Source organism: Salvia splendens, chromosome 3 (assembly GCF_004379255.2).
Source record: "Salvia splendens isolate huo1 chromosome 3, SspV2, whole genome shotgun sequence".
NCBI lineage: Eukaryota > Viridiplantae > Streptophyta > Magnoliopsida > Lamiales > Lamiaceae > Salvia > Salvia splendens.
The window spans coordinates 22,023,289-22,049,391 of NC_056034.1; the positions used below are offsets into that span (position 1 = coordinate 22,023,289).

Genomic DNA, 26,103 nt, shown 5'->3' on the forward strand with positions numbered 1-26,103 from the left:
GAAAACAGGAACGTTAAAAAAATACCAAAGCAAGCAGCCGAAAAAGAACAAAAGGCAGAGAGGTGCGAACTGCAATCCTCAGGATCCGAAAAGGCATGAGGATCCCGAAGACGACGACGAGCCGCAATATGATGGAGTAATCCAGACTATTGATGCTCTCCCTGCCGGGAAGACTAAGTCGTCCCTAAAAGCAGAACGCAGAGGTTCCAATCAAGAGGAGCCAACACATAAAAGGCTGAAGAAAGACGAAGTGATTACATTTTCAGATGCCGATCCCGTCCCAGCCATCTCTCCTCACCAAGACGCTATTGTCATTCAAGCCGGAGTGGCAAACAAACTGATCCACAGAGTATTTGTGGATACAGGAGCGTCAGTCAGCATTCTTTTTAAAGAATGTTTCGATAAAATGGAAGTGGATCCAGCTCGGCTCAGTCCGGCTCCACTTCCTCTGAAAAGTTTCGCCCAGGAGGACACCCGCCCTGAAGGTATTATCAGCCTTCCGATCACGGTGGGAAAAGCGCCTACAAGCTCCAATACGATGATCGAGTTCTTTGTGGTGAAAGCTCGGTCCCCGTACAACATCATCCTGGGGAGAGACTGGCTCAACACAGTTCGGGCCGTTTGCTCTACTTATCACCTCACCATCAGGATCCCCACTAAAGGTGGGATAGCGGTCATCCGAGGTGATCAAAAGAGAGCAAAAGAATGTCTGCAGATTGCGCTTAAAAGTGCCGAGCAATCAGTTCGGCACCATCAAGCATAGCAATCACAGCAACCGGAGTCAGAGGCAAGCGAGATGACCGAAGTCACTTCAGAGCCGAACTCAATGACCGTTCAGTTATACGAAGATGATCCATCCAGAGCGGTCAAGATCGGCTTCGCAGGAACGCCTCTACTCCGGGAAAAGACCATTCAGCTCCTCAAGGAGTACAAAGATGTCTTTGCATGGTCTCCGTTGGACATGACCGGAGTGCCCCCCGAGGTAATCACTCATCGGTTAAATATTGATCCTTCAATCCGGCCAGTAAAACAGAAGCAAAGACTCTTTGCGGCAGAAAGAAGCCAAGTCATCCATGACGAAGTCCGCCAATTACTAAAAGCGGATGTACTATTCGAGGTGAAATATCCTTCTTGGGTAGCCAATCCTGTGATGATCAAGAAAAAAGAAGGAGGATGGCGGATGTGCATAGATTTTACCGATCTAAACAAGCACTGTCCTAAAGATTGCTATCCCCTTCCGAATATAGATAAAAAAGTAGAAGCTTTGATCGGCTTCGAAATTTTCTGTTTTCTTGATTTATACAAAGGATATCACCAAGTGTTGATGGATGAGAGTGACGCTCCGAAAACAGCTTTCATTACCGATTTCGGCATTTTCGCTTATAAAAAGATGCCATTCGGTTTAAAGAATGCCGGAGCCACTTATCAAAGGATGGTAGACAAGCTTTTTCGGCACCTGATTGGAAAGGAGGTCGAAGTGTATGTTGACGATATAGTCGTCAAAAGCAAAAGCACTTCGGAGTACGAGCACAACCTCAAGTCCACTCTCAACGTGCTCAAGAAAGCCAACCTCAAACTTAATCCCCAAAAGTGTACCTTTTTGGTAGATTCGGGAAAGTTTCTGGGTTGTTGGGTTTCAAAGGACGGACTCAAGGCAAACCCCTCAAAAGTTCAAGTCGTTCAGAACATGGCAATGCCGAAGTCCATACATGACGTGCAAAGGCTAACCGGATGTCTAGCCGCACTGAATCGATTCCTTTCCCAAGCAGCCGAAAAGCAACTGCCGTTCTTCAAGGTGTTGAAAAAGGCACCAAAGTTCGAGTGGGGAGCCGAGCAGAAAAAGGCCTTTGACGAGCTCAAAAGTTATCTAGCCGAGCTTCCTATTCTCTCTGCTCCAACCGAAGCCGAAGTAATATTCTTATACTTAGCGGCATCAGATCAAACCATCAGCGCGGTGCTTGTACGAGAAGAAGGCCTAAAGCAGTTTCCCATCTATTTTACAAGCCGAGCATTAAGAGGTCCAGAAACAAGGTATCAACCTCTGGAAAAAATTGCTCTGGCGTTAGTAAATGCAGCAAGGAGACTGCGGCCATACTTCTATGCTCACAAGGTATGCGTCTTAACCGATCTGCCTCTTCGGCAAGTTTTGACCAAGCCAGAAGCATCAGGCAGAATCGCCAAATGGGCCATAGAGCTGGGAGAACACTCAATCGAGTACCTACCTCGGAAAGCCATCAAAGGACAAGCCTTGGCAGATTTTCTTGCAGAGGCCAAGTTCGATCAAGCAATCCCTGTCATTGCCGAACAGAAAAATTCTGCCAATGCCGAACTAGCACAGCCCTTGGAATCCGAAGTAGAGCCGCCAGACTGCTGGAGCGGATTCGTAGATGGAGCTTCAAACAAGATGGGAAGCGGAGCTGGTATTTTACTCGTCGCTCCCGACGGACACGAGGTAACCTATTCACTTCGGTTCCTATTCCCCACCACTAATAATGAAGCCGAGTACGAAGCCCTCCTGGCCGGACTCCAGTTAGCGCAAAGTCTGCTCGTCAAATCTCTCAAAGTCCATTGTGATTCACAAGTCATAGTAAATCACATGTTGGGTACAAGTGAAGCTCGTGACGAGAGAATGAAGAAGTATTTGGACAAAGCGCAAAGCATCAGCCGAAGTTTCTCCTATTTTCGGATAATCCGCATTCCCAGAGCGGAAAATAGCCGAGCAGATACTTTAAGTAAGTTGGCCTCAGATCCGAGCTCAAAGGCGGAAGAATTAATGCATCGAAGCATTGATGAAGCCGAGGTACATTCAGTATCCAGCTCGCCGAACTGGATGACGCCGATCTTGCAGTATCTGGATCAAGGACAATTGCCCGAGGATAAGAGAGAAGCTCGGAAGATCACGTGCCGAGCACTTCGGTACGAACTTCATGAAGGAGTCCTCTTTAGAAAGTCTTACCTCCAGCCGTTATTGCGGTGCGTAGGACCAGAAGAGACGGACTACATCCTCAGAGAAGTTCATGAAGGATCGTGCGGCAGCCACATCGGAGCTAGAGCTTTAGCTAAAAAAGTTCTAAGATGGGGATATTATTGGCCAACCTTGGTACAAGAAGCAGTGCAGCTCGTCAAGACATGCCCGAAGTGCCAAATCCATGCAAATGTCCCAAGGATGCCGCAGACCGATCTATCCACTATGCAAAGCCCTTGGCCTTTCATGCAATGGGGCATAGACATAGTGGGACCACTTCCTCAAGCTCCTCGGCAAATGAAATTCCTTATCGTTGCCGTGGACTACTTTACGAAGTGGGTGGAAGCTGAACCATTAGCTACGATAACGAGCTCGAAGGCATTGGATTTCGTCTGGAAGAACATAGTGTGCCGATTTGGCATACCCCACATCCTCATCTCGGATAACGGGACTCAGTTCACCGACAAGACGTTCAAGAATTGGTGCCAAGAGCTGAATATTCAACAGCGGTTCACTTCGGTCTCTCATCCACAAGCAAACGGACAAACGGAGGTAACAAATCGTATCCTGGTGAAAGGGTTAAAAGCTCGGTTAGAACAAGCCAAAGGACAATGGGTAGAAAATCTCCCTCAAGTCCTATGGTCCTACCGAACTACACCCACAACCTCCAACGGTGAAACTCCGTACAGTCTGGTGTACGGCACTGAAGCCGTAATTCCGGTGGAGATCGGCGTACCCAGTCCCCGAACTCTAAATTTCTCCTCAGAAATGAATGACGACGGACTGAGAGCCGAGCTAGATCTTGCCGAAGAAAGAAGAGAATTGGCATGCATAAAAGCAGCCAAGTACAAGGAGCAAGTAGCCCGGTATTACAACCAAAGGGTGAAGAAGCTGCAATTTCAAGTGGGAGATCTCGTTTTGAGAAACAACGAAGTAAGCCGAGCAGAAAAGCTGGGCAAGCTCGAACCCACATGGGAAGGTCCGTATCGGGTGTCAGAAGTCCTCGGCAAAGGGTCTTACAAATTGGCTCACATGTCAGGAGAACAGGTACCCCGAACATGGCACATTTCCAACCTCAAAAAGTTCCATTTGTAAGAGACAGTCCGGTCAGTCAGTCTTGAGTCCTGTTCGGTCAATGTGCTTTATTTGGTTTGCTTGGTCTTTGTCTCTATGTGCTTTTTATTTGTCTATATGCGTTTTGTCTGTCTATGTGCGTGTCGTCTCTTACAAATGTTACTGAGGTATCTTGTTCTTCGAAGGCTGATCCCCTTCTTAGAACATATACAAGCCAACGATTGTGAGTCAAAGCTTCTAAAGAGGATACAAGACCACAATTCAGCTTAAACAAGCAGTTCGTCCGAAACGAGCTGCAAGCTAACGATTGTGAGTCCAAGCTTCTAAAGAGGATACAAGACCACAATTCAGCTTAAACAAGCAGTTCGTCCGAAACGAGCTGCAAGCTAACGATTGTGAGTCCAAGCTTCTAAAGAGGATACAAGACCACAATTCAGCTTAAACAAGCAGTTCGTCCGAAACGAGCTGCAAGCTAACGATTGTGAAGTCAAAGCTTCTAAAGAAGATACAAGACCGCAATTCAGCTTAAGAATCAAGCACTTCGTCTGAAACGAACTGCAACGAAAGTCCGATTCTCGAGATAAAACTTGCCTGAATTAGGACAAGGGAAAGTCCGATCCACGCGATAAAACTCGCCGAATTAGGACAAGGGAAAGTCCGATCCCCAAATTAGGACAACGGAAAGTCCGATCCGAGCGATAAAACTCGCCGAATTAGGACACAAGACGAGTCCGGTCAAAGATGTTTATTTCATCAGACCAAAGACGAGTCCGGTCAAAGATGTTTATTTCATCAGACCAAAGACGAGTCCGGTCAAAGAAGAGTTCACTTCATAAGACCGAGGACAAACATCAACTTACCCCGTACCTTTATCCAGAATGCCGAAGTAATTCACTTCGCTTTCCGGGGGGGGTAGTGATGGAGTACGTACTAAACAAGCCCAACAGCAGTAAAGCCCATCAGCCTAAAGCCCAAGAAAGAGTATCAGTTCGGCATGACTAAAGAGTATCAGTCCGGCATGACTAAAGAAGTTCAGTTCGGCACAACCAAAGAGTTCGGCCCCAGCCTACAGCTCGGTAAAAGCCAACCAATCAAACTCTGCTCTCAGGTCGGCATCAAGCTCTACTCTCAGATCGGCAAAAGCTGCTCGGCAATAATTCAGCAGTTCGGTCTCAGTATTCGACCGAACTAGGAGATAGTGGACTCATGCAGGATTTCCACCTCCACTACACCCACGATCTATTTAGTGGTGTCAAGCAGTCATTAACTCATGCAGGATAGTGGACCCATGCAAGATCGCCACGATCTCCACGACATCCACTACCTAGTAAATGATGCTGCATGCCACGATCTGGTTCAATGTATAAATAGAACCTAGATCAGATAGATAGGGTTAGCTTCTAAAGACTGTCTCGCTTTCTAGAGATAAAATACAAAATAGCAAGTCTGTATTGTAAGCTGTAGAAAACAGATCAAGCAATACAACTCTGCCCTCTTTTCTTCTCGTGGACGTAGATTTACCTCAGTAAATCGAACCACGTAAATTCTCTGTGTCGTGATCTGCGTTTTTCCTGCATTCATCACCACCAGAAATTCGCGGACTCATCAGTAGGGGAGAAGGGGAAGGTTGTGGCTCCTTATATAGCTCTCAACTGTTGGCAGCTTGTGCCTGAAAACTTGGGGACAAATTCTCTTATTTTTGGCTCCCAGCTTGCTCCCTTTTGAGCTGTGATTCTGTGATTATGCTATAATGGTGAAATTCTTGGGAGAAAACAGCCCCTCCTTGGCTGTTTCTCAAGCCTCAATAAGAGGGTTCCATTCCTCCATCCTTTTTGGCTTGTGGTTGGGTTCCCTTACCTTGTGGCAGCTGGGTTTGATTCCATATTGGTGCAAGTTAGGGATGGGCAACTGTGGCTGATCTCAAAGCAAATTCTGCAGCCTATTGGCTGTGCTATTTGCCTATTACTTCCACCATCTTAATCGAGCTTGCCTCTCCTTCTCCCTTTCTTGTGTGCCTATTTTTCTAACCCCAATTTTGTGTTGATTTGTAGGTCTAGGGCTGCCTCTATTGGAGTTTTGGTGGAGGTGGAAATCGAGAAAGATAAAGGAAGAGAAGAGAAGGGATTTACTACATTACTCACTTTGTCTTATTGCTAAGTTTAGCAACTGTTTAAGCATTAGACTTTGAGTAGCTTTTGACCAAGTCCCAATTTAGCTACTAGTTTGATGTTAGCTCCTCTCAAAGTTTAGAGTAGGGTGAGTTGTTATTTCGTTCACACTGTGTGGGAATCGAGGCATGTACTACTTTGTATTTAAATTTTCCTCCAAGCCCTTTTTTTTATAAATATCTCCTCTACTCTTATCATTGAAGTAAAATTTCCTCGCACTTCAATTAATTTATTCCAATGTCGGAAATTACAATAGAAATTCTTCGTCCACACGCCTTCTAAAGGAAATTTAATTAAGCTAAAAAAATATGATTTATCTCGAAAGAAAGAGATCGAATTCGTTGATTTCTCTACAATCAGAGATTTCTCTACAATCACACCACAAATTCGTTCGAATATGGGTGAATCGATTATCAACTTTGATCTGGATGCTTTTGCAGAAGGTGAGCTTTGTTATATTATTAATTCTCGATCGATTTTTCATGTGTTGTCATGATATGGATTATTGTAAGATTCAGTGATGGATTGTTTGCCGATTTTGTCAGATTGTAGCGATTTTTCTATTTAGATTGTTTTGATTATGTTTGGTTTGCGAGTTTTTTTTTTATATTGGTTGAAGAGTAGTTTGTGATTTTGAATGATGAGAAGTTTTTGGTTGAGTATTGTTCCGTTTCTGTAGCTTTAAGGAATTATGCAGAATATGTAGGCTATGATTTTATGACAATACTATGTTTCTGTATTACGTATTTTCTATGTAGTAATTGCTATTTTACGTATTACATTTTGCTGTTTATACAATTATATATTGCAGTCTGAACTAATTCGGCTTATGTTTTTTTTATATGGTTGCGTAGTGTTCTTTTTCATAAGGTGTAATGCATAATATTGACCTATAATTTTATGGTAGTGTTCTGTTTCTGTATTTCGTATTTTGTATGCAATAATTGTTGATTTATGTATTGCATGTTGCTGTTCACCTAATTGTTTATTGTTGTAATACCCCAAATTTACATAATAGAAATAGAAAATAGAAATAAATATAAGAATTAGAAGTTGCAATATTCCAACTTTAGAAGACTAGATATTAAAATTAGAGGTTTTATACAAGCTTTTACTTATTTAGATTAGAGGTAAAAGTAAATAGAAAATTTGCAAAGAAGATAAATATGTGATAAAGAAAAATAGAGAAGAAAAAGAACGGGATGTGGATGACCTACATGGGTTAAAGAAAAATAGAGAGAGAGACGTGTCTTAAGTGGGTTAAGGGAAAAAGAAAGATAATTAAAAAATAGTGGAGATTAGAAGTTGGGGTGGGTCGATACGATATATCGTATCGAAAACGTTGTATCGTGTATCGTATCGAAAGTTTCGATATATCGAACTTTCGATATGGATAATAACAATATCATTATCGTATCGATATTTCGTACCAAAATTCGATATACCGTTCACAACGATATATCAAAGATCGATACTTGAATATCGTATCGAAATTTCAATATATTTCGACATATACGATATATATCGATAATTCAATATGTATTGATTTTCAATATAATTCAGTACATCGAAAATATTGATATATATCGTATATTCGATATAAAACGATATATTGCGGTATAAGAAAATTCATATTGTTATCGTATCGAAAACTTAAGATACGGTATTGTATTGTATCGAAACTTACGATATACCGAAAATTCGATAATTTTTTGATATTTTTCAATACGATACTAGCGATATATCATTTTTTAGGTATTTTTTCCCAGTCCTAATTAGAACCAAAGTTTATCCCTCTCACCCTTCTTTCTTTCTCCACGTCATTCCTCCCCCTCCCTACTGCCGCTCCTGCGCTCCCTCCGTCCAGCCACCGCACCACCCCCGAGATAGCAACGGCGACTCCTCCGTGAAGCATGTAACACACGCCCCCAACCGGAACTCCTTACTCCTACTAAATTAACTTAATTTTAGGACATATGCTCTAACCCACATCCACACAATTATCAAAATAGTTGTAAATTAGAGGTTAGATTCTTCCACAGCTTCCTTAATCTTGTTTCTAAGTATAGTTTTGATTTGAATTTCTTGCTCAAGTGAAATAGGAATAAGAACCATTCTTGTCTTTTTGAATTTCGAATTTTGATAGAAAGTATTGATGAAATAGGATCTTATTATTGATTCTCTATATGTTTTAAGCATGAAAATTGATCAAATTGGGGTTTTATGTTGGGAGCCGAATTTTAGGGTTCTTGGATTTGGGGGTTTTATAGTTTTGATATTTTGGTGTAAATTGGCTTTGAAATTATGTAATTGAGGTTTTGTTATGATATAGTTTGTATGAAAATGAAGGAAAAATTATAGTTTTGAGGATAAAATGCGATCTTATGCTCTTGGCATGGATTTTAAGCTATTCAATTGACAATTTTTATACTATATAATATTGGGGCTGATTTATGGTGAAGTTTGATGTTGTATGTTGATGCTTATGTAAACTGAAAATTCTTAAAAAGGATATGGTGAAAGAGGTTTAGTTGTTGATTGTTATCAAAATGTTTTAAATGGAAGTTTTAGCTTTAAAATGTCAAAAGTTTGAGTTTAACTTTAAAATGAAGTGGTTGTCTCATATTTGCAAAATTAAATACGTATGTTTTATGGGAAGAAAATGGAACTATGAGGTTTTTTTTGGGACAGCCGGTTATAGCTTCCTTTTTCCGGAGTTTTTGTATAGTATTATCAAATTATTGTTCTCCATTTTCGCATAAAAGTAGTTCAAGATGCTTTAACATGTATATATGCTTTTAATAACTTGTTTTGTGATGATGGAAATAGTATAGAAATGGATAGATGTGATGATTTGGTTTTTACTTGTGTTATAATGTTTATTTATGGATCGAAAATGTGGTTGCTTGAAAACTTAGGCGAACCTGGTGCGAGCAGGCAAAAAAGGCATGGTTGAGTAAGCAAGTAAAAGAGTTTTTGTTGACGTGTACAGGTAGTGTACGCGTATTTCATAATTTAAGCTTAAGAAAATATTTGGAATATATGAGACTTCTTAAATTCTATGTGACAATGTGGAATAGTTGAATAGTGATCAAAGTTTTTGTGGAGTGTTTAATTTAATGTGATATGATATGAACAAGGATATTGAAAGGTAAGATGGTGGAGATTGTCGGTTTCATATATTGAATATATTGAAATTGTGAATAGGCATATGATATGCAAAGTGATTTAAAGGATTATGCGTGTTGAGCAATGTGAAAAGAGATAGTTGGCATGCCATAGGACAGCAGTACTGCACACATGGTTGATCATTCGTCTTCTGGATAACCGAAGCGATGATCCATATGATATGTTGATAGAGAGTATGTGCCCTATATGGGTTATATGTGACAGATGTCTTATGATAGGCCATATGGGAGATGTACAACATCTGATAGTATCCGATACAAATGTATATGACAGATGCCCTCATCGGGCTACTTATAGTGTCTGTGTACTCGTGTCCACCACTAAGCAGAACTAGGGGTTGAATGTGTTATCTATTTGAGAAACAATAGTTGTTCTTTAACATTAATTAAATGGTTATGATTATCTTGTAGTATATATATTGCGTTGACCGATGAAAAAAGTGACAGAGATTATGTGTTATACTGAGCTATATGTGTTATTTATATGAGATTCAAAGAAGATATGTGTCTAAATGATCCAAAGTGAAGTGATTATTTCAAAAACTATAGATTGTGTTGATTGGTATATAAAGTAAAAAACTGTCAGAATGATATGTCAAAAACTGGGCTCCCACTCATCTCGCGAGCTCACCGAGCCTGACGCCTCATAAGGCATCGCGCTGCTGCGCGCTTACCGCCATTGAGCACAGCCTCTACAGCCCGGAACTCCGCAGCTGTCGCGCTCCTCCGGAGCTGCTGTTCCGCGGCTGAACTGACACCGCTGCTGCTGGACATCTCTGACGCTGCTGCGTCGATGTCCCACCGTCGGGGTTGCTGTCTCTGCGTTGCAGCAGCTGCCCCTCGGAATTGCCCAGCCATCCATCTATTCGCCGCCGCGATTTGAATGCCGTGATTCTCAAGTCGCAAATTGCATTCGCACAATACATATAAAAATTGCACGCCAAGAAATCACAAATTGAAACATTGCAATCATTATATGGATGTAATGATCACATACCATGAATTAAATGCTAAACAAAGTCAAAGCTTCATAGAAGAATTGATTCACGCAGCAGACATAGCGAATAAAAATATGCATTCAAGCAATTCACATAACATGAAATTTTTCCACATAATCAGAGCAAAAAATTGGCTCTGATACCAATTATTGGGGTTTGGAGCCCCTTGCAGAGCGGAAGACTTGTACAAAACAAATAAATCAGACGTATGATCTGTTTGACAAATTATGGGATTAATATATTCACATGTTAACACAGAATTGCATGCTAGAACGCAAATAATTCATGCTTAAAGAATATAAATCCTAAAACATGAATTCCACGGTTTAGAGTTACCGATTTGATTCTCCAAAGAATCGTCGATTGCTCGCGCCTTCTCCACGATGATCTTCAATATAGACCGCAGATCTTCTGACTGATTCCCGAACTGTATCTCGATATCAGGGTGGGCTGATCTTATCAAAATACTAGGACACGAATAAAGAGCCAGAACTTTCTCACGGAGGAAGAGCTGAAAAACTCACGGAGGAGAAAATTAGAAAATTTCGTCCTTCTTCAAAAAGAGAAGGGACGAAAATTTCATCTTTAAAAATTGTGTTTTCTGTCTAATTTATTCTCCTATTTATATTAAGTTCATATTGGACCCAGTTAGGGATCTATGGAAGGTTTTGGATATAGGCTCCCCCAATTAGCTTTTTACTAATTAAATTGAACCCACAATTTAATACAAGTTTATATTGGAATATTACGAGCAGCCACTACATAAGTAATATTGACCTCCCCAACCAAATCCGAAATTACAAGTAATCCTGGTTTCCATTTTGTTTATTATTTATTTCCCGCGCTTAAGATATAAATATCCATTAATTAATTAAAGTCTGTTATGGACTTAATTAATTAACATCTTATCAATTCCAAGAGTGGACTTAGCAAGAAACACTTATTTATTATTCATGGAATAATTAAATTCCAACTGGCCAGTTTCCGAATAATAAAACCTTGTTCAAGCTCCTCTTGAGGACATTATCAAACGAGACTCACCTCGCGCATGATTCAACATAATAGCAATCCTAGCACCGCTAGATATTAATCACCACTACCCAATATATCAGGATTATTGGGTTGCGAAAAACCCGCACCTTTTGATAAGTAAAAGTAGTGCATAATCAATACCGTATGCTCAATGCTAACGTATGTAGATTAAGAAATAGTATTTTATCAAGACCTAGTCTTTCAGTAGATAGCATAAAGACACGTCTTGCTGTTAGATCCATTCAGTGCTATACCACACCAACGTCATCTTATTTCAATAAGGCTTAGAAATAATCGGACTGACATTGCAACCTTTCGCGATAGGTAGCCAAAGCCTATCTAGGTTGTGAAATTCTTCTTTTTCTTTTGCAAAGCATTGCATAGAACCGACAGTAGTTACCTTAAAGTGGACGACGCCCACAACCAGTCTACTAAGCAAAAGACTTAGGCTCTGTTTACTTATGCATTTAAATATTTATAAAACATCTTATAAACGCACAAGCAAACACAATGTAATAATATACTGATTCTATTCGTGCAAACTGCTCGAATAATATTGAATCGGGTTAAATGTGGATTGTAGAGTTTTTCGTATACAAGCAAGATTATATTCGCGCGAACTTGCTCGAAACATGCTTTTCAGTATACTAAACCTAATGGATGGGTATAATTGAGCGCTATGAGCTTCTTGATGTCGAGTGGTTTGTAACCATGTTAGATAATAGAAAGATGTGGGTCCCCGCCTATTTTAGAGACTTTCCCATGGATCTCTTATTAGGACGACGTCTGTTTCAGGTATGAGAACAGCTTCTATAAAACATTCACCAAACCTCGCTCCAATTTAGTTGAATCCATTATGAGTTTTGATCATACATTGGTTGCGCAGAGAAATTCTAGCTCGAAGTTAGATTGTTCTATCATTTGATTGGACAATATTGAATTTTAATTTATTTAGCAATTTTCTACAGCTTTTTTATGTGATTGTTAGTGATGTTAATTTGGTCATCAGGGTCATTAACTTTTTTTAGAAATAAGGTAATTTTATAAATTTAAGATGTTTCTTTGGATACTACCTACAAATATTTTTGGGAATAAAGTTTACTCCTACAAAGTTTGGACTTGTAGACTATAAGTGGGTAACACGATTACAAGCTCTAGGGATGAATTGAAAATCGACGACGTCAACTCTTCTCGCAATAGCCAAGATGTCATCTTTCACAACCTCACTGTAGGAATCAAGATCCACATCACCATGTAGTCCCCTAATCAAATTTTGGTTATCACATTGCACATATACCTTAGAGATATTCTGCAAAAGGGCCATATTCAAACCATATCGAATTACGATACCTTCCATCAATGTCGTTGACCCATCCACTCTAAGTTCAGTCTTACAAGGGAAGACAACCATCCTCTTTTCATCTCTAAAGATCACCCCCAATCCAACTCGACCATTCTGGATAACATTTATATCAATATTCATCATAAGAGTGCCCGATGGAGGAGGTTCCCATTTCTGCAAACTACAATATTCAATTTTATTTCCAGCATTCTTTTCAAAAGTGTTAGACATTTCCATCCAATTTTTGTATGCAAATAAAGGATTTCTTTCCTGTTAAAAACCTTTTGCTCAAAGTAAAATTCGTTTCTTCTCTTCCAAATATTCCATGCAATACAAGCAAAAAGTGGAAAGGCTTAAAGGGATAATAATGTGAATCTTAAGGATTCAAGACACATATGTTTGCCCCGAACTTGCTCTTGTAAATATTTCAACAACCCAAACAAACCCAACTAGAAATGAAACAATAAAAATGGTGGAAAATGGAGAAGGTGAAGGTGTTATGATTTAGATAGATGCTTGGAACCTATGGACCTTCTACAAAACAATGAAGACAACCCAAGGCAACTTTCATCAAAGCAAGAATCTAATGGCTCCACAAAACTAGCAACACAAGAACTAGAATTGCATACCTTGACATTCAATCTAAGCCCGGCAATAGATTAAAATGCAACACAAGGAGTGAAATTGGATGACAACCACGACGAAACCTTCGTTCGATAGCTAGAATGAGATACGTCCACCTTCTTTGGGGAAATACTCCTTTGGCTCGTGTCACCACCACCAAGTCGGGGGTTAAAGCCTTTCCAACTCAAAGTAGTGTTTCTTGGATGAACTTGCTTGTTTATAGAGACACTATCTTTAAGCATGGTAGATGTACTAGCTTGCATTGTGGACACACGTGTATCAATCTTGTCGACCTTATTTATCAAAGTGGCCAACATCTCCTCAATTGAGGACTCGGCATACGAACCCATATTGATGTACCTACAAAACAAAATGTACAAAACTAGGGACAAGTCCCTTTTGTTAGTAACACAAATAACACACACACTCGAGAATTGATAATTTAGTGAGGAGCTCACATCCTATATTTTGTACCCCTTTTCCCCAAAACACACACCCAATGTCACTCGGAGGGCTTAGAAATTTTGGTGGCTAGGATACTCTCCCTCACTTGCTCTCAGGATGATAATCCACAAGGGTAGCACAATTCACAAACAAAATATGCAACTAGGCAAGTAATTACTAGTTCTAGAAGCCAAAAGATAAGTGAAAGTAAGGTGCTAGGCCAATGGGACAAATCAACAAACACTTTGTGTGCACAATTTCACCCAACAACAATAGACCCAACAATTGATGCAATTTTGGTCTACAACTTTGTAATAATCAATTTGACATACCCAACAATTTATATACCGATATATAGCTAAAACCCATGGATATATTTTGAAGTATCTCTTTTTTTCTTTTTTTTTTCTTTTTTTTCTTTTGATAAGTTTCTAACAATTACAAGAACAAGAACCAATGGCTCTTGATACCAAATAATGTGAATCTTAAGGATTCAAGACACATATGTTTGCCCCGGACTTGCTCTTGTAAATATTTCAATAACCCAAACAAACCCAACAAGAAATGAAACAATAAAAATGGTGGAAAAGGGAGAAGGTGAGGGTGTTATGATTTAGATAGATGCTTGGAACCTATGGACCTTTTACAAAACAATGAAGACAACCCAAGACAACTTTCACCAAAGCAAGAATCTAATGGCTCCACAAAACTAGCAACACAAGGACTAGAATTGCATACCTTAACATTCAATCTAAGCCCGCGCGTTTTGTTCTGCACTGCGCGGCTTTCTTAAAACGATCATAACTTCCTCATTCGGGCTCCGATTGAGGCATGCAAGATACCCACGCGAAGCTCTTTCGACGATGAAGTCAATGATGGTCTGAGGAGAGGATTTGGAATTTATCTTCATAGGAAAATTCCAGTTTTAATCAGACCTCCCAATCCGGCTAGGCTCCTTGCCATGTCTCCACCCTATTCTCGGACCCCAATCAACCCATGACCCTCGACATCGTTGCAATCTATGATTGTGAATACCTGGATTCACATCAGATAAGTTTTCCAAAAGAGGCCAAACCATTGTTTTACATAGATACTTGGGAATTGGAGAGGTTATTGGTACGAAGTTAGGGTGGCCGGTGACCGGGACGACGACCGACCGAGAGAGTACCTATGTGCAATGCACTACGAGAAGAAGAAGGGGAAGAAATATTTTGCATTAATTCACAAATGATCCAATTAGAATGAAATGACAGCTCATATACGCTGCATGTACGGAACAACAATGCTCATAACAAATCTAACTAACTACATTCTCTCACACTTCACGCACATCGCCATTTGATCCTGTATTTCTTGTGTGTTGCGTGCACCCATGCACTACGTTATTTAGCTTCCATCTTCCGCGCTTATTCAAGTTGCACTTCACGTAACAGATATCCTCTCCCTTTGGCTTAAATGAAGAAGGTAAAATTTGTTTTTCTTAATGTTGGTTTAGACTGTTAATTTTTTTATGTTTCAGAAATCTTTGATATTTGGGTGATAATATTGAGGTTCAAGAAATGATCTTTGATTTGGGTTTGTTTTTGTTGTTGTAGTGTTAAACTTATATTTGAAGAAATGGTCGTTGTTTTGTTTCTCTTTAACACATTTCTTATGTTTCTAGATAAATTTGGTTTGTGTGTGTTAATGTTGCAGTAAAGCTTGTCAAAGATCTTAGGACCCAACAGCCTATAGGTTTCGATTTCGTCAAATTTGTGCGTAAAATACATGCTAAATATATGCCCCAAGGCTATGAACGACTTTAGTAATTAAAGTGTAATATACTTTGATTTTTGTTGCACCTCATGGATAGAGTTTATCTAAAAATGGTCATTCTTTTCCTAAGCACAATGACGTGTTTAGTAATTTTGTCAATTAGTGATGATTATAGAGCTTATTTTACCTAGCATTACAGTGCTTGATGAATGCTGGACAATTTTTTTATAGCACCATTATTTTTTGAAACGTCAATGTAATGACTTGACTCTTAATTGCATGTGTTGATGTTTAAAAATTAAAAATCTGAATTTTCATTCGTTTCCACATGTCATTTTGGATACTACTATAATGAAGTTGAGGAAGTGGAAATATTTAATCTCATGAATTTAGCTTTCTTTTATTTTCCCTTTCTATTTTTAATAGTGTCTCTTAAGAATTCAAAATAATTTAATAAACAAATAATTAACAACATTCATATTATTATGTATAGAAAAAGTAAATTAAGACGGCTTAATCTAAAATTTTGGTTTGTATATTTATAGTGACCTAGATAATTATTGTGTTAAACATTTAATAAACAAATTATTAACAACATTCATGTTATTTAAGTATAGAAAAAGTAAATTAAGACGGCTTAATCTAAAAGTGGGTTTGGTTTGCATATTTAAAGTGACCTAGATAATTATTGTGTTAAACATTTAGAATTATATATAATTCAATACTATATGGATTTATAATTATGATACAAATAATATATTTATAAAGTATTTTGAATTTAAGTTAAAATTTACATTTATATACAAATATTTTTATTATAATTTTTGATTATGTTTATATGACTTTTAGCGGTGGTTTTATTTAATCCTATATTAAATCTCTATGCTGTTAATGTGGAGTTTAATGAATGTATTATTAATTATTAAATTATTTAGCTTATATGATATTATTTCATAATTCAAAGAAAATATAATGGTTCGTGAATAGCACGGGTGTGGTACTTAGACAACTATAATTAGAAACTTTTCCAAATACTGATAGAATTCAATCAATTATAAAAGGAAATCAATTATACTGTATAAATAATTAAGAAGTAAATCAATTTTAATAAGAAACTTTTCCAAATACTTTCCAAATACTAATAGAATTCAATCAATTATAAAAGGAAATCAATTATAATGTATAAATAATTAAGAAGTAAATCAATTATAATAAGAAACTTTTCCAAATACTTTCCAAATACTAATAGAATTCAATCAATTACAAAAGGAAATCAATTATACTGTATAAATAATTAAGAAGTAAATCAATTATAATAAGAAACTTTTCCAAATACTTTCCAAATAATAATAGAATTCAATCAATTATAAAAGGAAATCAATTATACTGTATAAATAATTAAGAAGTAAATCAATTATAATAAGAAACTTTTCCAAATACTTTCCAAATACTAATAGAATTCAATCAATTATAAAAGGAAATCAATTATACTGTATAAATAATTAAGAAGTAAATCAATTATAATAAGAAACTTTTCCAAATACTTTCCAAATAATAATAGAATTCAATCAATTATAAAAGGAAATCAATTATACTGTATAAATAATTAAGAAGTAAATCAATTATAATAAGAAACTTTTCCAAATACTTTCCAAATACTAATAGAATTCAATCAATTATAAAAGGAAATCAATTATACTGTATAAATAATTAAGAAGTAAATCAATTATAATAAGAAATTTTTCCATACACTTTCCAAATAATAATAGAATTCAACCGATTATAAAAGGAAATCAGTTATTATAAATTAATATCTCACTCAATTTCGCCTTTCCTCGCCGGCAGCGTCGCCATGGCTCACAACATGAGTAGTACCATCGCCACGATTACCCCGCTGGAGACGAAATCGTGGGCGGATGTCGCCGATGAGGAGAACGAGGCTTCATCGTCCAATATCAATATAAAATTGGACTCATTGGTTGTCGATGAGTCCAAACAAGGAGCACTCGGCCTTACAAATCCCGAGGATTCCACCATTGAAGCGGTAAGCGCTCTCTAATTTGTCATCGATTTTATTGCTATTTTGCAATGGATGATAATTGTGGGGTTTTAATTGGGCTTTTCATTGTTTCGTGCTTATGATTTCCTGCTTTATGTGTTGAATCATAGGTTACGTCCGGGGACACTCCATATACCTCAGCTAAGAGATTCGAAGACTTGAACTTGTCACCTGAGCTGCTAAAGGGGCTTTATGTTGAGATGAAGTTTGAGCAACCTAGCAAGATTCAGGCAATCAGTTTAGCCATGATCTTAACTCCTCCTTACAAGAATTTAATAGCTCAAGCTCATAATGGATCCGGGAAGACCACTTGCTTTGTGCTTGGTATGTTGAGCCGAGTTGATCCGAATGTCCGTGAACCTCAGGCTCTCTGCATTTGCCCCACCAGGGAGTTAGCCATTCAGGTTTGTTTCGCTTGCTTGTTTTCAGTTGTTCACCCTTTATAACTTAGGATTTTTTGCTAATCTATGGTCATAGCTGAAAAAATCGTTGCAAGATTGAGTGTGAACTCGTCTCTGATCACTATTAATCGAGTTCATGTTATTAATGAGTATTGTAAATGATAGATTATGTAGTAAAACGGCTGCTGTTTTGCTATGGCTGCATAGTTGTATCTTCCACTTAATTAATTCGGTCAAGTGCGTATAATTATGTAATTATTGCAATCCTGACTTGTTTCATATTTGTGTTATGGTCTTTGAGCAACACACTGATTAAATTGTGCAGAATATGGAAGTGCTTCTGAAGATGGGGAAGTTCACTGGGATAACCTCAGAATTAGCCTTACCATCTGATCAAGCAAACTACATGCCAATACAAAAGAGGCCACCTATTACAGCGCAAGTAATCATCGGCACACCAGGCACAATCTCTAAATGGTTGCAGCACAAGAAATTGGGTTTGAGTAAAATGAAGATTCTTGTGTTTGATGAGGCAGACCACATGTTGGCAATGGTGAGTTGTGCGATTTCATTTGCCTGTTCTTATTGAGTTTTTGTTCTTATGGTGTTAAACTGTTAATTGCACAATTACGTTTATTTTGGTGCACTGTATGTAACCGTCTGTGTAGTCACATGCTTTTTCTTTTTTCCTTTTGGTTGACCTGTATACTCCATTTTTCACTTAGATTCTTCCATCCAATTGACTATCTTGGTAAATTAGGTCAATCTATCCATGTCAATGCCTGGTCTTGTATGTTGGTCTGTGCTGTGGTACAGGGAAATTATCTGTCTGATTATATCATATGCAAATTAATGATACGTGCACTCCTGGATCCATTTCTAATGCATCCAAATAAATGGATGGATCATAAATTGAGAAATAATCTTTTATGCATAAAGTATTTTGTGTTATGGTGCCCTGTTGAAATTGAGTTCACTATATTGCGTATATTCTGATTTGTTATTTGTGAAGCATATAATGATCTCATATTATAAGCTTATCGAGTGAATTTATTATCATATGCAGAGTGGATTCCGAGATGAATCAATCAGGATAATGAAGGCTATTGCTATATCCAGTTCCAATTGCCAGGTTGGTTGTTTAGTACAAAACAATCATGTTTTTTATGAATATACTTCTCTGTTGCTTATAAGACAGGATGCGTTTTAACCACTTTACATTGCTTACTGAATTTGGAGTTATAGTTATTATATGGTAAAATACATAATGCAAGTTCCCAGAAGATGTTCCCTGTCAATTTTATCTCTCTACTTCACTATGAATCTTTTACTTCATTTTCTAGTTATATATTTCCACTAGTGTCATACCTAATTTTGTAACACATTATGCAATCTGTTCATATGCTGCCTTCCTATTGGTCATGTTTGGTGTGAGGGACATTGGTACAGAAGTGAAGTTATATCTAGGAGCTTATGATGCCGAAAATGGAAATTATATAATCTCAGATTCAATCTTCATTGGCGACTGAATTATATTTTGAACTTTTGTGGTGTTGTGGAATATTGGTCAGGTCCTGTTATTCTCGGCTACCTTTGATGATGATGTGAAGGACTTTTCATCCAAAATAGCTGGAGAGATCTTTAAAGGACAACCTAATCAAATGTTTGTCAAAAAGGAAGAACTATCTCTGGATTCTGTAAAACAGTACAAGGTTCATTGTCCTGACGAGCTTTCAAGGATCATGGTGATTAAAGACCAAATACTTGAACTTGGAGAGAAAGTGGGTCAGACAATTGTCTTTGTCAAATCCAGGAATGCTGCATCTATGTTGCACCAAGCTTTGGTCAAACTTGGCTATGGGGTGACTACGATCCAAGGTGCTCTGAATATAGAGGACAGGGACAAAATCATAAAAGAGTTCAAAGATGGTCTGACCCAAGTTCTAATCGCAACTGATGTTCTGGCTCGAGGTTTTGACCAGAGCCAGGTGCTGCTGCTCATCTCTTTTTGCTATTTTGCTTCAACGTCTATTATAATATCAGTTTTTTGCTTAACTTGGATCTTAACCTCTTATAATAATTCCATATTATTTTTATGTAGGTTAATGTGGTTATCAATTTTGATCTTCCTGTGCAATATGGTCGGTATTCTGAGCCTGACAATGAGGTTTACTTGCACCGGGTTGGTAGAGCTGGGCGCTTTGGCCGCAAAGGTATTTCATTGTTAATTATGCACATTGTTTTCTGGTATGCCCTTTGACTTCAATCATGCAGTGCAAATCCTGGGGTGGTTACTAGAATGGAGGATTATTGTGGTTTTTAGTGTCAATATTTGCTTGTTTACCCATTTGATGTGTGTGGCTGACTATTTGTCATTTCATCATCTGAAATGGTATTTGCTTGGAATTTTTAAGGATCTGAAACAATACTCACGATTCAAAAACTTTTTGTGTGTTTTAGCCCGATTATTTTGGTTTGAAGCATGATTATGATTAACCTGCTGGATAAAACTTCTATTTTGTGCTGGACAGGTGCTGTGTTCAACTTGCTTTGTCTTGACAGCGATGATATGATTATGGACAAGATTGAGAAACACTTCAACTCTCAGATTACTGAGGTAAAAAACATCCACATAATTTGCCTTGATTTTGACTTGTTAATAACTTTTCTAGATAATAGTTTGATGGCTCTGTGTATGACTTGAACCTTTTCAATGCAGGTGGATCCTTGGAATAGTCGGGAAGCATTCGAGGATGCTCTACGGCGCGCTGGGCTATTGTGATTATGTTTTGAGCAGACATCTTTAGATCATCTTATCTTATCCTATCATCGAGGAGAGTTTTATTCTCAATTTTCATAGTGAATTTGTGTCGAATAGAATAATGTTTTTCTGTTTGTCATGTTTTGCGTGGTATTAAATTTGTCAAAACATGCTACTTAGTTTCCTGAATATTGTCTCAAGACTGAAAATAAATAAATATTTCTGCTTTGATAGTCGACCGGGATTGCATGCTTCCGACTAAGCTCTGCATAAGCTCCAATGAGGCATGTTGGTATTAAAAGCTCGCATTTGTTTAATTTTTACCAATCTAAAAAACATACCTTAATATTGCGAGGACTTGAGACCACAAAGATGACACGGAATTTTTAGAAATTACTGTCCTAATCCAAACGTAGGGAGTTATATATGAGGGAACATTTTTTTTAAAATATTTTTTATATCGAAAGGAGAATGAATAGACTGAACTTGAGGGTATTTTTATGTAAAAAGGTTTGAAATAGTAAATAAGTAACTCAAAAGATATTATATAGAAGTTAATGGAACAAAAAAAATATTTTCAAATATTACGAATCAAAATCGATACCTTAGCAAATTATGGATATAAAAAAAATGTTCCAGTCGCAATATAAATGCGGTACAAGAGAGGTTTGAGTATTCATTCATATGATTAAGGAGGGTTTATGAATTAGTCGTACTTGTTAATTAATTAATGCAGTATAGTCAAGAAACAACTTGATGGAAAGCACGTCACAGTTAGTGCCCTCCCACAAGATATACGACGCCGATTCTTCTACTCACTCTATTCTCTATACATATGTACAACACAATGCAATCCAATTCATTCATTCATTCCAACCACACAAGGTTAAGCAAAAACATAAATAATGGGAGCGCACATTCTCTTCACAGCCGCAGCAGCACTGCTACTCCTGGCCGGCTCCGCCACGGAGTGCGACATCTTCCACGTCACCGGAAGCGTGCTCTGCCAGGAGTGCGGCGAGGGGTGGAATGAATGGGTCAATGGCGCCAACCCTATCCAAGGTAATACATACTCCCTCTGTCGGTTAAAAATGAAACGTTTCTTAAATGGGAAACACAACCATCTCTACTTTTTTCACTCTCTTCATTAACTCACAGAACAAAATGGGAAATAAAATGTATGTGTGTTTTGATTGTAGGGTCCAAAGTGTCGGTCACGTGCTTGGACGAGAGGAGCAGGGTGGTGCAATATGCCAGTGACTTAACTGACGAAGCCGGAAACTTCGACATCGCTTGTAATAAATACGTAAATGGAAAGAAGTTGAACCCGCAAAACTGCTACGTGAGGCTTGTGTCGTCGCCGGACCCCATCTGCAATGTGGCAACCAACTTCGCCGGTGGCAAGACCGGGGTCAAGCTGCACCGCCCCAGTGTTGTGTATAGGGACATTCTTAAATACGCGCTTGGCTCGTTCTACTACACGACTCCCATGTGCGATGACCCCGATACAAATGATCAAGACGATTCTGAACAGAACAACTACTAGATCTTTTTCCTATTTTAACCATCTTATTATGCTTTACTAATGTATTTAATCATGTTTTTTCTTTTCAAATCATGATCTTCTTCTCATACTACTAATAATCTTATTCTAAATAACAAAGCCTAAGAGACAAGTCCAATTCGGCAGATTACAGAAAGCAAGGAAAACAAAATGGCATACCTTTTAATAAGTAAGCTTCATATCTCAGCAGTAGCATGCTACGAACACTAACTTACTACACACAAAATAGAGTGGAGCATGAGAATCCATATGCTCATTTATAAGCACAACAAGTGAAAAGTAAAGATCTGCCACTTTCAAGAACAGGAGGGACTAATAAAACTCAAGGAAATCAGAAACAGAAATAGATAGGCTCTAAAACTAACTACCTATTGAAGAGATTTCAGAAGAAAACATCACATGATTAAATGCAAAATAGCAAACAGTATTATAATTTTCAAGGTGATAGCAACATACACAGAGTAAAATTCTAAGCACGAGATGTGATGCTTCAATTGTAAAAAATACTACCTTGCGATTGCCAGCGTTCTATACTCTAGCTAATTAAATGAAAATTTGAGCAGCATAGTTAAATACATATAGAATTTGGCATTAGAAAAAAAAGTCTGCAACTCACCCTATTTTGTGTTTTGACAGGTTCCAGTGAATGCAACAGATTCTGATACGCAAGCTTTCTCAGCGCATCAACACTGACATTTTTAGGCAACAAAGATCACAGCGAGAAACTTTCCCGGGCTATAAATTTAAAGCATTCATTAACATTTGTATATTAGAGTTACATTTGTATGCAAGTAGCTCATACACGTGCCAAATTCGAAAAGCAACATAATATCTTCCATCAAAAATAGGATGCTCCTTCAAAGTCATCGTAAGGGTTAAGGTCACAACTAGGGACCTAGAACATATTATGAAAATAAATAGAAAACTAGTGGTCACCTCTTATCTTTTAGCATAGCAATGATGCTGCAGGTGAAACGTTTGACCAAGAATTTGGCCGGTCAGTCGGTCTCGATACGCCAAAGCTGCTAGAGGTACTGGATCCAGGCGTTGTAAGGACGTGAGGAGCTGGATGAACTAATGACGGAAGATGGATACCATGAGTCTGTCGACATTTCCTGGGGACGAGCCTGAGGTTGCGGCTCCTGAGAGCCCCTTTAGGAAGACGGAACCGACATATCAAAGTTATACCTCAATATATAGTTGCAGCCCACATAAATCAACAAATAGATACGGATCAAGTAAGAAGAGACAGCAGTATGCTTTGATTACTCCATCCACTATATTATTGCTTAACAAAAGTTGAGGATAAATAAACACATCATCTCAAACAAAATTAACGCTGTAAGTTAATTTGAAAATATTCATCACAACTAATGCTGCAATTGGACAATTTCACATTACAAACACTATTCATCACAACTAATGCTGCAATTGGACAATTTCACATTACAAACACTGTAACTCAAAAAAAAAAGGACAGAACAGTAATCATAATAATTTTGTTGAGAATCTATACAAGCAATATTACAAAAAAAATAAAATGAAATAATCCTAATTACGTGTTAGAAAATCGAAAATTCTATGATATCAGGGACTAAAAATTCCTAAATGATTGGCCTTGAAACCGTTCTTTTTCATCGATAGAGGCAGATAAATATAAGAAAATCGGGAATTATCCAACAATCATGGCATCTAACATGCTTCACTAATTGGTAGGTCACTGAATTCATTTTAGGAAAAGAAAAAAAAGAGAGAGATTGGAAAAGGACTGATTACCAGAAATTCTTGAACATGAATTTGAAGAAGTAAGTCTAAGTCGTCGGTGGTTTGATCAAAATATCAAACAAGAAAGAGATTCAGATGTTGCAAGTTGTAGACCATGTTTATCAGCAACCATCCAATGTAACCCAATTCAACCATCCACTTTTTAAATATTTAATTTATTTATATCTCCTCCACCTCATCTTCCACATCATTAATATTCATCCAACCCAACCACACTCATTTTCATTGTTTATCAATGACCACCCAACCACACTATTATATATTTTGTTTTATATTATTTTTTTATTATTAAATGAATAGCATTTATTATTGCATAATAAAATTTATAAAAAATACAATAAATGACAAACTAAAAATTATAAAGACAAACTTAAAAAACATAAATTACAATAATTGAAATACGAAATTGAAAATACATAATTGGTGTTCATACATAAGATAAAAACTAGACATTCAATTGCAATTGCCGAATTTTGCACATATATGCTCAATCAAATCGTTTAGCAAATCTTTGTGAGCTTCTATGTTTAGAAGTTGGGCTTTATTTTTCATGTAAGAAGCTAGACTCGCAATCCTATTCGTAGAATATATGAAATCATTATTTTCATCTCCATCTTCATTCTCACAACTATCTTGTCCAAGTCGATCTTGAATAAATTCTGCTAGATCACAATAGTTCGAATATGTGCTTCTTTCGTCTTCCACTATCATATTGTGCAAGATTATGCAAGCAATCATTATTTTCCCCATAATATCACGATCCCAAATAAGACATGGACATTTGATAAAAGCAAAACGAGCTTACAAACCACCAAAAGCTCGCTCAACATCTTTTCGCGCGGACTCTTGATGTTGAGCAAACAACTTGTGCTTCATCGTTTATGGACCTTGAATAGATTTGACAAATGCCGCCCATTGAGGATATATGCCATCAGTAAGATAATACCCCATATTTTTTTCGTGGCCATTTACTATGTAATTGACCTTCGGTGCTCGACCTTCCAAAATATCATAAAAAACAGGAGATTGATCAAGCACATTAATATCATTTCTCGAACTCGGAGTTCCAAAAAAAGCATGCCAGATCCACAGATCTTGAGATGCTACTGCTTCCAAGATGATTGTCGAACTCCCACTTCTTCCGGCATATTCTCCAGCCCATGAAGTGGAACAATTTTTCCATTCACAATGCATGCAGTCAATACTACTCAACATGCCTGGAAACGTTGTTCTCCAATATGCAGAAGTCTTGCCAAGTCGTCTTTGGCGGGCTTTCGCAAGTACTCATCTCTGAAGTTAGAAATTACACCTTACGCGAACTTGATGGGAGATTTGCAAATGAGTTGTGTGCTCATTCTCAAATATTCGTCGTGTAAGTCGGCCGCCGTCCCGTAGGCCAACATCCTCATCGCTGTTGTACATTTCTGAATTGCAGACATACCAAGCTGACCAGTAGCATCACGCTTTTGCACAAAAAGTTGTCGGTCTCGACGAGCTTTTTCATTATTTTTTCGCATGCGATTAGGGGTGAGCAAAAAAACGGGAAACCGAATATCCGAACCGAACCAAACCGAAATTTTGAAATTCGGTTCGGTTTTTTCGATTTTTCGGTTCGGTTCAGTTTTAAAAATAAAAAAATTTCAGTTTTTCGGTTCGGTTCGGTTCGGGCGAAGAAAAAAACCAAAAAATCAAAAAACCGAATTATATATATTCTATTAATTTAATATAATATATTATATGTAATATATATATTCTTTTAATATATTCTACTATATAATATATATTATATGTATTATTAATTTTATATTATATATAAATATTCTATTAGTATATATAAAATAAAATAAAATACACATATATAAATATATATTTATATTATATTTATTTTTTTCAGGTTTTTTAGTTTTTTTTCGGGTTTTCGGTTTTGTTCGGGTTTTTTCGGT

The 26,103-nt window shown here is 37.5% G+C and overlaps 2 protein-coding genes and 3 long non-coding RNA genes across 5 annotated transcripts; 3 read left to right on the forward strand and 2 right to left on the reverse strand.

Moving 5' to 3' along the window:
* The first annotated feature begins 7,994 nt into the window (after window positions 1–7,994).
* LOC121793617 lies at window positions 7,995–9,808 on the forward strand. The gene is made up of 2 exons (XR_006049134.1): window positions 7,995–8,232; window positions 9,126–9,808. It is a non-coding gene; the product is annotated as an uncharacterized LOC121793617 (long non-coding RNA).
* A 2,757-nt stretch (window positions 9,809–12,565) lies between these two features.
* Window positions 12,566–14,181, reverse strand: LOC121795391. The gene is made up of 3 exons (XR_006049463.1): window positions 13,397–14,181; window positions 12,776–12,948; window positions 12,566–12,687 (listed from the first exon to the last, which is right to left on the reverse strand). It is a non-coding gene; the product is annotated as an uncharacterized LOC121795391 (long non-coding RNA).
* Window positions 14,182–17,395: 3,214 nt separating this feature from the next.
* Window positions 17,396–21,047, forward strand: LOC121797256 (DEAD-box ATP-dependent RNA helicase 38-like). Its single transcript, XM_042196016.1, has 8 exons — window positions 17,396–17,634; window positions 17,760–18,053; window positions 18,376–18,603; window positions 19,117–19,182; window positions 19,622–20,038; window positions 20,152–20,263; window positions 20,582–20,667; window positions 20,770–21,047. Exons 1-8 carry the CDS (start codon window positions 17,443–17,445, stop codon window positions 20,830–20,832), a joined length of 1,458 nt encoding a protein of 485 aa, XP_042051950.1. The 5' UTR covers window positions 17,396–17,442; the 3' UTR covers window positions 20,833–21,047.
* A 511-nt stretch (window positions 21,048–21,558) lies between these two features.
* On the forward strand, window positions 21,559–22,976 carry LOC121793757 (pistil-specific extensin-like protein). Its single transcript, XM_042191790.1, has 2 exons — window positions 21,559–21,873; window positions 22,011–22,976. Exons 1-2 carry the CDS (start codon window positions 21,717–21,719, stop codon window positions 22,355–22,357), a joined length of 504 nt encoding a protein of 167 aa, XP_042047724.1. The 5' UTR covers window positions 21,559–21,716; the 3' UTR covers window positions 22,358–22,976.
* A 132-nt stretch (window positions 22,977–23,108) lies between these two features.
* On the reverse strand, window positions 23,109–24,252 carry LOC121793758. The gene is made up of 2 exons (XR_006049160.1): window positions 24,152–24,252; window positions 23,109–23,527 (listed from the first exon to the last, which is right to left on the reverse strand). It is a non-coding gene; the product is annotated as an uncharacterized LOC121793758 (long non-coding RNA).
* Between the last annotated feature and the right edge of the window lie 1,851 nt (window positions 24,253–26,103).